The 12700-nt window shown below is 40.8% G+C and overlaps 1 protein-coding gene across 2 annotated transcripts in view; it reads left to right on the top strand.

The window, feature by feature from the left end:
- Positions 1 to 924: 924 nt before the first annotated feature.
- Positions 925 to 12700, top strand: part of sh3kbp1 (SH3-domain kinase binding protein 1) — a 48186-nt gene continuing 36410 nt past the window's right edge. Inside the window, exons 1-2 of one of the 2 annotated variants that reach the window (XM_080865347.1) lie at positions 925 to 1361; positions 11488 to 11645. In XM_080865347.1, coding sequence (XP_080721473.1) covers positions 1358 to 1361; positions 11488 to 11645 — 162 coding nt within the window. In that variant the 5' untranslated portion in view covers positions 925 to 1357. The remainder of the gene's footprint in view (positions 1362 to 11487; positions 11646 to 12700) is intronic. The other variant, XM_080865346.1, reaches the window with a different exon arrangement.

Here is a 12700-nt window from a genome sequence, read left to right as displayed (position 1 = left end):
AACCTGGGGTAGATAGTTGTAGGATCCCAGAACTCACAGAACACCGAGGATGTTGGGACACCCACTGACATCCCAAATAACAGGTTTTCATAGCTCCACAACCCTCCAACAGGTGCTGCCAGCTCTGAATGATAGAGGAAGGGCAAGTTAGCACATCTGTAAACAAATAGGCCTCACCTGCTGTCTTTTATTGTTTCATTTCAGATCTAATGTGGTTGAATAAACAGTCGAAATTCTAAAATTTATGTCAAAGGTTTACATAACCTATCAGTAAAAGTAGTTAGAGTGTTCAGCTATATAATACACATAGAGGCAGTCAGAAATCCACCTGCACGCACTGTGCACACAATGATGTGAAAAAGCATTGACAGCATTTCGAAAGTTTTTTTTTGCGTTTTTGTTTCAGATCCAATGAATCTCAATATTAGACAAAGATGACCTGAGTAAATGTTGATTCAGTTTTGATATAACGGGAAACGGCTGTCCTGACCTACCTGGTCCCATGTGAAAAAGTCATTTTCTCCTAAATCTGGTTGTGCCACTCTTGGCACCAAGAACTGTTTGTTTGTTTGTTTTGTTTATTTTAATTTTTTTTTACCATGAGGCGAATGTCGTAAATTTGAGGTATTTAAACAGGATTTTTATTCAAACTGGCTGTATGAGATGAAACTGCTTTAAAAGGTTTCTAACATAAACTTGATCAAATGTGGGAATCCTTCCATAGACCTCAGTTCTTCTCTTAACTTACCTGACTTCCATTCGTCGTTCTGATATTTACTGAAAAGTAGTCACATGTGATGTCAAAACAAAAAAAACAAAAAACAAGCAAAAAAACAAAAAACAAACCCATGTTACACTTTCCATTGCACTGCACAGCGCGTTTTTTGGGTGTTGGGATTTCCTGTCCCATAACACAGAATTTGTCCCTGCGCCATCTGCTCCGAGTACATCACGCGTGGTGCAACACATTGCGTCACAGCGTGTTCATAACGTACCCTCCTGCTGTGGCTAAATACGAATGGGGAAGTCAGAGTTTACACGGTGCAATTGAAGGCAACGCGGGAGAGAGAGGGAGAGAGAGAGATTCGTTCATCAGCTCCTTTTCCGTCTCTGGTCACTCGCTCTGCCTCCTCTGCCGTGTCACCGGAGATAAAAAGAAAAAAAAAGAAAAAAAAGAGGAAGGAATATGGTTTCGTGTGACGCTCCTCCCGTTTCAGCAGCGCTGCTGTAGCGGATCTGTAGCACGAGCAGGAGGCTGGGGCTCGGTCCGGCGCAAACCCCCTTTATACCTGAAACAACCGCCTTCCCCGTTACCGAGCAGGCTGCAGGAGCACTACCAGCACACCGGGACACATAAATGGGTAAGGTGACGCTTTTTTCCTCTCTCTCTCTTTTTATTAGCTTGTTCTTTGTAGAAATTCCCAGAATAGCCTCCAGTGCCTCTGCGCATCTGGATGGGGACAGGAATCAACCTCCGGTCCAGATGCGCGCAGGGTTCAGCCTCTCTCCTTCCTCCCCACCTCACCTCCCCTGACGTCGCTCCATGCATAGCAGGGCTGTTTCGAAGGCGACCGCAGGCTCGGGGTTGTACTCTCGCACATCAGGCTTTATTCACGATTAGAAAGCCCGCGCGTGGGAGTTGCAGCGCGTCCGCACGGGAGCGATTTTAGGAAAGCAGCGCCGGGTAGCATTGATGAGTTGCAGATGTTGACACGTTTACATTCGCTCTCTGTCTGTCTGCCCATTGTGTCCCACGAAGTCTCCCCAGCTCTGTGGATGAAACAGGCCTTACCGTTCTCATCATCGCCATTATTTCCCACGGCACTGCGTTGTTGCAGCAATTCATGACTATTAATTACCCACAGAGTCCGCGGACGAGTAATCAATTACAAGTACAAATGAGCGGATTGTCTCACAGGCGTCATGCAGACTCGGAGGTTCAACTTTGGTTTCCATGCTACTTTCCCCCCTCTTTTTTAAAATCTCTAAAAGAATTCCTTATATTTATTATTTGAACGGCTGACTCACAGATCAGCAGCACTCTCTACAATTCTGAGCAGTAATTAAGATATTTTGCAGATATTTTCCAGTTACATCCTATAGCTTTTAAATACTTTTTTTTTTTTTTTTAAATTGGAGGTCTCTCTCTGCAGGCACGTAAACAAACAATACAAGGCTGACCTCAGGGGAAGCACGCTTATAAACAACTTTCAATGCTGGAATGCCAACTGGGGAAAGCAGTAAATTACCCCAGAGGCCCACAAATCCCTGTAGTCACTATGTTAAGGTGTTCGGCTTTTAAACAGATCATAAATATGGTGTAGGGGAAATGTTTACAGGTTAAGAATTCACCACTAACACGGTGCACAGTCTCTTAGTTCATTCTTTTTATAGGTTAGAGGATGACTCATTCACACAAACTGCTGCTTAAAAGAGAAAAAGACAGTAAAAGAGCACACGGATATGACCTTTTACAGTGCAAATGAGCTTTTTTTAAACCCAGTAAGCCTTATTGGTTAAATATATAACAAACCAATCTGTTGTTGTTGTTAATCCACTCAAGTTAAATTAAATAATTTTTAATCAGCCAGGACATGTTTGACCTTATAGCTGTCATTAAATCACTTTTAATTGTTCAAACATACATGCCAATTAAGTAGCATTTAAGGTGGGTTGGAGTAGGCTTCTTTTCTCTGGAAGAAGACACTGTGCTGGTAATTTTTATACAGTATTGTAGCCCTTCATCCATGGTTGGTTTTTGATTTAGCCATGTGTTAAGAGAAAAAAGCATATTCTCAGAAACTAGACAGTGTTTTTTTTTTTTCAAAGCTTTAATAAAAAAAGGGTATGAACCTAACCTCGCCCTTAACTGAAGATGGATCGGCATCGATTTGCTGCACGTTTACAGGTTAAGAATTATTATTAAGTTAATTGGTTAATTACTCAACTCCAAGGTATTGTCCTGAACTACACCTGGAGTATTGTGTCCAGGTTTTACATTTACTTTGAACAAACACCAGGGTGGTCAAATATGAGAAACACCTCTGAATGTACAACCTGAGTGCCAACTATGGTTTTTGATGATTAACATATCAATAACAGCCTTTATTGAAGAAGTGCTAGAATGATTCAATTAGACCGAAACCTAACTCTCTGTGACCACCTGAAATGTAGCATTTTGCAAATGTTTTCTGGTTAAAAAGATAGTTAGCTGAGCAACCAAGGATATCAAGTTTATGTATATATAGTGCAGTCAACTGAAAATCCTGAGTTATGATAACTTTAGATAGCTCGCCTCTTGTACATTTTGTAGCTCAGGCCACTGGGTGTAGTTCCTAAGTGACACTGTGTGCCAAGGGACTCTAAACATCGTAAGTATTTTTAACTTAAGCACTTGAATTCGTAATGAACTCATTAGTGATGTTTAATTTGACAAACATCTAATCACCCTTGGATTGAGCAGCTTAAACTCAGAGTATGTCATCTCTTAGTTAGGTAAACATAAAAACCTACAATTTTTATAACGTTTCAGCATCAGTAAACAAGTATTTGTATATTTAACTGCGTTTATTTACATTCGTAGTTTCACTTCATATTTTTCTCTGGGCATCTACACCCCCATTCTGCAGTGGCCTTATAGTTTGAGAAAGCTTGCGTGCTTACTTGTTTGCGTGTTCCTGCACACATCGTACAAAATGAAGGCCCAGACATCAGGCTTACAGTGGATTGCAGCTTTGTGTAATGCTTCAGTTATCAGGGAAAAAATAAAAAGTGTCAGACATTCTTCTCTTTAACCTTCAGAGGCTCAAAAGTTTAGTAATAAAAAGGCTTTCTTTCTTCTTTTTTTTAAAGTCTTTACATTTTGTGCATTCAACCATTAAACACAAAGACACGCAATGTGTTAATATATGCAAGTTTCACTACTGCCATTATGATACTGTTTGGCCAAGAGCTGTTTCACTTTTGTCGTCTGAAACTGAAAAGCTTTCTCTCTCTTCCTGCTTTTGTTGCCAGCATTGCTCACCTACGCTAAAACCCCAAGAGGAATGCACTTGGGGGTTATCACTGGGAGTTCTGGGAAATGAGAGCGCTGAGAAAGGGGCAGCTCGAGCTGGGGGTGAGATTAATAGATTTTTATCACAAGATGCGCTCGACAGCAGAACGATGAGCGGAAAAGCGGCTGGAATTTCTCTTTAATGTGGGGGAATTTGCTGAAGCCTGTGATCTGATCCACAGTTGGAGTGGGTGGCTTTGACTCCCAGTGGGCTCCGGTCCAGAGTGAATGTTTTACAGAGAGCAACACACAGCTGCTCTTGACATCATCAGCCACAGCAGCACTGAAACTCACCCACAACTAAACACAAGTCCGCTATTAACCAGTGAAGTGGCTACACAGCTTTGCAAAGTTCACTGTGTCTGCATGTGTTGCTTCCTCTTATCTAAACTGTCTTCAGCTTTTCGGGGTATGCTGCGGGCCCATCTCGCTTCTTGTGCGAGGGTGTATTTCTTGACCGCTTGAGTGGGAGTTTTATTTTGTCTGCAGGCTTTCAAATATTCACTCTTGTCTTCTCAAGGCTTTTTGACAGTCTCCTTTTGCTCTGTACTGACAACGTATTACCAACTGCATGAGTATAGAACAGACAGACTACCACAGTCGATTAATCATTTCTTCTTTAAAACATCTCAAAATCGTTTGAAACTTCGGTTACTGTCACTCATGCAATGAAAATGTGCAGTTAGGAAGAGGAAGAGAATACTTAAACGTAATTATGATTTTGTCTGATATCTGCAGCTGATGTCTAAAGGCTGCAGGAGCATTAATTGTTAAGCTGTCAAAAATAGACTTCCTGTAACCAGAATTGCCTAAATTAACTGTAATTTTCACTGTTTCTCATCAAGAGTTTTATTGCATTTCATGGCACAGTGAACAATGACAGATACCCAACTAAGCCTCATGGTCTGCACTTGCATGGTGATTTATGACTAAAAGATAGACTGTATATAAAAGATAGCCCTTCAGAAGTCTCGGTTTCTTGCCGCTATTGTCGATATGGTCGCTACTGTCTGTTGAATTATGGTGGTTTCACTAAGATGCAGACAGATAAATAGTCACTTGTTGGGTGTTTGTAAATGATTAACCTCTGATAAAAACTGCACTGCATTATCGCCACAGGCTAAAGTGATGCTCGCTGTGTGTTTTCCCCTTATAGCTGACAGGTTATCTGGATAAGAAACATATGTTCTGTTTATTTGCAGTTTATGCTCAGCGCTGTTTTCAGAGACAGACATTGGAAATTTTTGGAAAAAGCAGTGGTTCTTGTGTGTCATTGTCTGACTGCTTTGTGTGGAGGGCTACATCTTTGGCTAGCTTTTCAGTTGCTGTGTCACATTTTTGTATTCGAGAGTGCAGTTCTAAGGTTTAGGTAATGCTGGCATCTTATTTAGTAAGATGTAACTATATACTCTCTACAGAGGTAGCATGTTAGTATTTCTCTTATTGAAAAAACTGGAATGCAGACCTCATCGCTGAGAAGTCCAGTTCTGCAATTCATATTAGGAGAAGTGACTTGTAGTAGATGCCTAGTTGTCAGGTAGAAAGCTAGCTGTCACGCAGAGCTACCATGCAGCTAATACTTTAATGGGTGAGATAAAAAAAGTAGTTCTTGTAGTGGGAAATAACCAATCCAGTCCAAAAGTATTTCTCTAAATGTGCTTTTTAACACTCTTAATGTGGAAGTCTATGGGTATTTACAAACTGGTCTCAAGTGGCTATTAGAGGAACTGCAGTTGTTGTCACTGATAAACATGTGCCACTTAACGCCATGTAACACATTGCTGCAAAAACAGCAGCAGTGTTATCTTTTATCATCGCTCTCATGGGCCATCAGACGAGCTCCCTTCATTGCCCTCTTGGCTCATTAGTTTTCTTTTCCCAGTCAAGCAAAAAACATGTATTGTTTCTAGAAAAGTGACAAAGGAAATCTAGATAAAGCCCTATTTTTTGAAACAATGATTCAAGTTCATATTCTGACTTCCTGCTTTTGAGACATATCAAATTCATCTTTAGAAAAACATACACGTGCATTATAATTCCCAAATTGTATAGCTGCACCAACACAAGCAAAAAAATCTAACAAAGTTAGGTGTAATCTTTGTGCGTGTGGTATTACCAAGGAATTTTTATCTTAATATGTTATCTTTACAAGTCATTGCCGACATTTGAAACATGTCCTTGCTATCTCAATCCTCCTCACATCTCAGCATGCCATCCAGAGGTCAAACAAGGCGACTCCTAATGGGCTCTTTAACTAAAATACCCCCTGCAGCTGCCTGTATTCTTTTGGTTTTGGTGTTTTGGTGTTTACATATCTAAATACCCAAACCAATGATGTGTTACTCTAATGGGAATAAACAGTAGCTTTGCTGGGTCCTTTTAGTGCCACGGATTTAGCACAGAGGGCGGTGCATAAAGAATGTGTTTGTGGTACTGAAGGACTGTGTGATCCAGAGTAGCAGTGTGGTTTTTTGATGGGTTTCTTAATAGAGTTTGCACAATAATAAGGAATAAACATTATTAGACTGTGAGTGACAACTGGAACAATATATTTAATTTAGTGAATTTCCCTATTACACCTTCTTACCTCATCTCTCTTTCCTTTTTCACTGTTTCCTGTCCGAGTCCGTCAACAGGCCCAGTTCAGGATAACGTCTGCAAGTTCCGACTGGGCTAATTGGTGATCAGGACTTAAGCTAGTTCAGACCCTGAAGTTCCTCAACAAAACAACAAACAATTTCACCATTTTGCTTGCATATGCAAGCAAAATGGTGAAATTGTATGAACAAAACAAAAAGGCATAGCCAAAGATAAAAAAAGATGAAATAAAAGACAGAAAAAGGGAGTAAAAGGATGGTGGGTAAGGCACTTCTCTCTGATTGGTATGTGTGTGTGTGTGTGTGTGTGTGTGTGTGTGTGTGTGTGTGTGTGTGTGTGTGTGTGTGTGTGTAAGTTTGTGTACGTGAGAAAAATATCTTCTTCCCCCTTTCTTTTTTATGTGCTAAAAAAATAAAAGACAAGAGCCGAACATGGGATCACGAGGTAGGCCGTAACAGTGGACCGTAATCAAGACACAACCACACAAAGACCTGTAGTAAAAAAAGAAGGAAAGAAGGCAAACCACACACACAAACACACAGAAGAGGGGGATTATAAATGGATAATGTTTAAGGAGTGAGGAGTGGGATAATTAATGTATCGTTAAGCACTCAGCTTTTGTATAAACAAGACAAAGGGAGCCGAAGACAAAACCCGCCACATCCACAGCCACAGCCTGTTTACCCTGCCGCCATCTGGCAAGTGAAACACAAGTATCCGCTGCCGAAACACCAGACTTCGGAGCGGTTTCTATCCCCGTGCTTTGAGACTGCTGAATTCACCTCCCACACTTCAATACGGAAATAGTCTTTTTTTTTTTAAAACAACTTAATTAATAATTCAGTTATCTTTATTTTCATCTGTGTGTAGCAAATCAAAAGTGTCTTATACAATCTATCTTTGTGTAAAGATCATTAAGGAAATCTTGAACTTGAATCTGCTTCCTTTGCTGCTACATCAAGGCTTTTTTGTACTGCATTACATTCAGATTTTTTTTGTTATTCCAAATGTCCCCTCAGATTGCTCAATTATGGAGTGTTTCCACCCTTCAATAATATGCGTACGTATTTAATTTTATCAAGTTAAAGTTGTTTCCCTTTCAACACGGTGGGGACTCAAATCCCAGCAGATAACTTCCTCTAGCTCTGTGTGTACGCAGGGATGTCAGTGTGCAGGTATACAGCTGCCTGAATTGGACTTAACTGAGTTAAGCCCTGTACGCGGGACTGAGTGATCTCCTTTGCACCTCAGCTGCTGTCGTGCAGTTTTCTGTGTGCCACAGATAATCAATCCAGGCTGTTTGCTTTGTAAGCTCATATCTCCACTGGAGGACTCTGCTCTTTCTGCATAGCTTCACATGTGACGGCTCTTCCTCGGAGCCCATTTGGCGTTAACGTTGTGTCACTTTTAACTTGCACCCATCTTTGCACTCGGTGATGTGCAGAGCCACAAGCTGTCGCCCTCTTCAGCGGGGCTTGGTGGGTGTACTGCAGTGCCTTGCCCTGTTCTGCCACTCAGTTCTACTGTAATGCAGTTTGCAAGACAACTGCCATGAGCTATCAACTCACAGAGCGCACTTCTCCTTACTGAACAACCTGCCACTTCCCCACAAACATTACAGCTGAGATTAGTAAAAGAAAAACACGTCCACGTCGCTGTCTCAGCTGCGACTAATCTGTAGAGCTACCTCAAGCCAGAATCATATCCCCCCATCTGAGCAGCAGACCAACTTGGACTACAGTCGTCTGTTGTGTCTCGTGGATGCCTTCCTCCTTCCTCTCAGTCACACCCTGACCTTCCACTCGGCAAAAGAAGTGTCTTAGTTGGTCTGGTGTAAACCTTTTATGCATTTAATGCTATATATATATATATGTGTGTGTGTGTGTGTGAAAGAGGGTGTTGGGGGGGTGCAGTCCTTCTGAGTCATAGCAACCCCCTTATACTCTTGTTCCCATGGTTACCGAACCCCTGAAACTCCCCTATTGCATCCCCTCAGTTTGCTGCCTACACGGTTTAGGCCTCAGCAGCCGGTGCGTGTGTGGGTAAGTGTGTGTAGAGAGCTGGCCTTAATAAGCAAAATGTGATATGACACATAAGTGCATTTTTTACAAGTATTAACAGCTGCACAGGCAGTCACAAGATGCTTCTGAGTGTGTGAAAGTGTGAGGTAGTGTGTTAGATGCTTTGAGGAAACTAACATAGTGTGTGTGTTATATGTTTTTATGTTACTGTTTCAAAGTTAACGATCTCAGAGAATTGGGTAAAAGATATTTTGCCATATTACAGTCTTCAGTATGCCGTGCATTTCGACTTATTTATATCTTGACATCTGAGTGCTTCCTGTCAGTGCACAGCACAGGCGTGTTTTTTTTTTCAAGATTTCTTTAATGGGGTGGTGAGAACAAAAAGCCTCAAAAACCTCAAACAAAACCCTTCAGTGGATATACATTACAAGGATGTAACAGTATGGCACTGAAGTATACGAGTCATCAAGGTTATGTAGCTTATAAGATTCAGTCATGTTTAAATCTGTTGAGTGGTAGAACTTCCTGTGTTGTATCAACTTTACCTTTGGAAACTGTGTAAGGTGGACAGTGGACCAAACAGCTGTGATACATATTAGTTTCCAGAACTGGGTAATATATAGTTTATATAGTTTTTGTCTAATTAGCACATTAAGTGAGTAAAGTAAAGCTTACTTGTAAAGCACTTTTGATGGACACCAAGAGAAAAAAACAAACAATAAAACCAATAATTTTTTAAAATCAGCTTTTAATAACTTATCTGAATCAATGAAACAAAGAGATGAGAATAATTTGTAGTACAGTTTGGAGCTACGGCCCCAAAGGCCCAATCTCTGTGTTTGTTTTAAAATGAGTACGATGCACCAGCAGTAACCTCTGCTCCGAAGACTAAAGGGATCAGCTGGAAGAGTAGACCAATAAAAGCTCTGAGATATACTGAGGTCCTCACCATTCAAAGCTTTAAAGGTTAAAGCAGTAGGTTTAAAAGGAACTCTAAAGCTGACAGGAAGCTCCGATCTTAAAATCTGAAGGATCTTAGGTTTCGTGTTTATTTTATCTTATATGCCGTTGCTTTACATTGTTTTGATATGTTATATTTTAAATTTTTGTGTTTTATTGTGAAGCACTGTTTGATTTTTTGCTGTGCCATATAGGGAAGTTTTACTTACTTACTTTTAGATTTTGTCCAATTAGCACAAGAGGTTTGGTAGGACACAATTTTGTTAGAGGCTGCAGGAATTTTTTTTCTCCACTTCCCTCTTGCTCAAATTAAAACACCCCCACTGACTCAAAGGGAATAATTACTGTCTTCGAGTTACTTTTGAGTCATCTGCAGGAGGGTTCATCTGAAGTGTTTACAGGACACCGAGCAGAACTGTGCGGGAACTTTTTGACCATTTTTATACCCACAAGGAAGAACTTGCAAGCCAAAGTAAAGGTCTAAAAAAAGCGAAGAACACTAACTTAAAGTGTGTGCGTGTTTTTTTTTCGCCTCACTTTTGGCTATTGTGGCTGGATGGGTCATGCTGACTTTTTACTCTCCACTTCTTTTGGGAAATAAGTAGCCTCAGCTTTCGGTCATTTTTACATGACTCATTTTAAACATTTAGTGAGTATAGACATAAAAACAGATATTAGCTGCCTTGAACAGCCAGTGTCCTGATTGCAATGGGGATATCTATTTTGGGGCACTAGACCTAATCAGGCTACATATTCATCTGTGTGGGGGTTTGTTTGTGAGTGTGAAGCTGTAGATTGCTCTCCTTCTGGTGTATGCGTGCTGAAGGAGTCGCAGGAAACAAGATATCGTGATTTGAAATTATTTTATTTAGGAGATTTAACAAGATCTTGTGAAGCAAAACACCAAACTGTTGTCTTGTAAGATGTTTTTCATGTTTGCATCTTGGTTTCCATTCGTCTTAGCTTCTCATGTGCAGACCAGTGATTTTTGGTTATAGTGGCCACTGATTTTTACTGTTTCAACATTGTTTTAGGCCACAAGCTGTCTCTTATAGTAATTTCTATGTGTAAAATCACTCTTTCTATCCAATTCCTGTCCAAGACCTATCCAAAGAAGGAGAGTGGAAAGCTACGTCCAGATAGGTTAAAATTAGCCAAAAGTGTAATTTAAAATGCTTAAATGTGGCGTATTTGCGAAAAGCTATTTCAGCATATGTAAAAACTGAATATGCAACGTTTTCTGCACTTTCTGTAAAATGTATTTACCGAGAAATACTGCTGCGTTTTCAGTTTGTGGTGTCGCTATGTGGTAAGCCACGTACATGCAATGTGTGAGTGAGAGCGCTTTATATTTTTTATTCCGGCTTTTATGTTCCTGACAGTGAGAAGATAGTGACAGATGTGTTCGACATTTCCTGAATAAATTTTGTTTGTTTGTGAGGTATTTGTGGCGAGGACAGGTGGCCCGCACAAACAGTTTGTGTCGGCAGAAAAGCAGCGACTGGCAAAGGAAAGGATGATAAAGGGGATAAACAATGCAGGTTTTTAAAATGCAAAAGCAGCTCGATTTGCATTCGGTGTTTCAGAAGCACACACACACACACTTTGGTTTGTTAACAACTAAATGCTACAGGACACCTTTAATTGGCGAGTCCCTTTTTTCCCCTCCCAGGGAATGAACAAGTGTTTTGGAGTCAAATTCAAAGATTTGTGTTCTGCTTTCACTTTCAATTAATAAAGAAAACCTTGATAATCATCGAAATGACTGGAGCAGAGACAAATTATAGAACAGTGTGGTGTCTCTGCAGTGTGATTTGATCTTCAACTCTCTCTTTTGCCCTCTGCACACAGTGGAAGCCGTGGTGGAGTTTGATTATGAGGCTCAGCAGGACGATGAGTTGAGCCTGACGGCGGGTGACATCATCGTGAACATACGGCGAGATGAAGGAGGATGGTGGGAGGGCGAGCTGGGTGGACGCAGGGGGCTGTTCCCCGATAACTTTGTCAGGGTGAGTAACTGCAAACAGTCCCCGCCACCTAGATGTCTTCTTCCCTCATCCTGAAAGACTTTGGAAACCCACATGAGACCCTCCACCAATAGCAGCGGAGCAGACATGTAGCTGTGGCGGGTTTTGGGTGTTTGTTTGTGTTGCTATTTTTGGGCAGCTGAACACACACTCGACATTTCTGCAACATTATACTCTTTGTAAAGTGAAGTAATCTAAAATTAGACATAAGGTTAGGTCAAGCTAAGAAATAAGATGGAGCGTGTGGTTAGAATTTGCTTCTACCTTATATTTAGAAAACGATAATATTGGTTTCACATACAAAATACTGAGTGATGACAAATGAACAGGAAAGCCAGCAGAAAATGTCTCAACAAAGGATTTTCGGGATGGCGGTGGAGTGCAGATCTGCTTAGCGTATGAGTCACATCATTTTTCATGCTCACCATCAAACCATTCAGCTAACACTCATTCTCACCACTGAAGCGGAAGCAGTGAAATAAATGTAATTCATCCCCAGACTGAATGTCAAAAAATAGCATGCAGGGAGTGTCTGTTGTTTGGATTAAACCAGTAAACTTTTGCAACTGTTCTGTAATCCCAAAGTGTTACTTCACAGATTGCGTTGTTATCTGCAACAGACAATGCAATCAGAAAAGCAGAGGAAGTAATAAAGTAACATAAATCAAGATCTCTTGCAGCTGACACTTTGAATCTATATCATTTCTTCATTCATCTTCATCTAATATATTCACTTCCATTCAGGTGTTTACAAACACACATTTCAGTCTTGTGATATTTGCCTCTGAGCTCAAGTAGCCTCAATAAGCGTTGGCTTCACTCAGTGTTTGGAGAAATTTGAATGGCCTAAAAGTCATCATCCACTCTGGTTTGTAGGATTTCTCTCAAGATGTTCACGATGATATATGGCCTCCTCTGGCTTCTCCGCTTGGATTGCACAAATCCGGATCTGTTGTTAGGAAATTCTCTCCATTCCTTGCAGATGTGCAGTGGTCATTAGTTGTTACTGCCTCAGATGAACCAGCATGTCCCAGGTG

Source organism: Rhamphochromis sp. 'chilingali', assembly GCF_963969265.1.
Source record: "Rhamphochromis sp. 'chilingali' genome assembly, chromosome: 18".
Taxonomy (NCBI): domain Eukaryota; kingdom Metazoa; phylum Chordata; class Actinopteri; order Cichliformes; family Cichlidae; genus Rhamphochromis; species Rhamphochromis sp. 'chilingali'.
The sequence above is the reverse complement of the archived record's forward strand: the minus strand, read 5'-3'. Positions and strand labels throughout refer to the sequence as shown.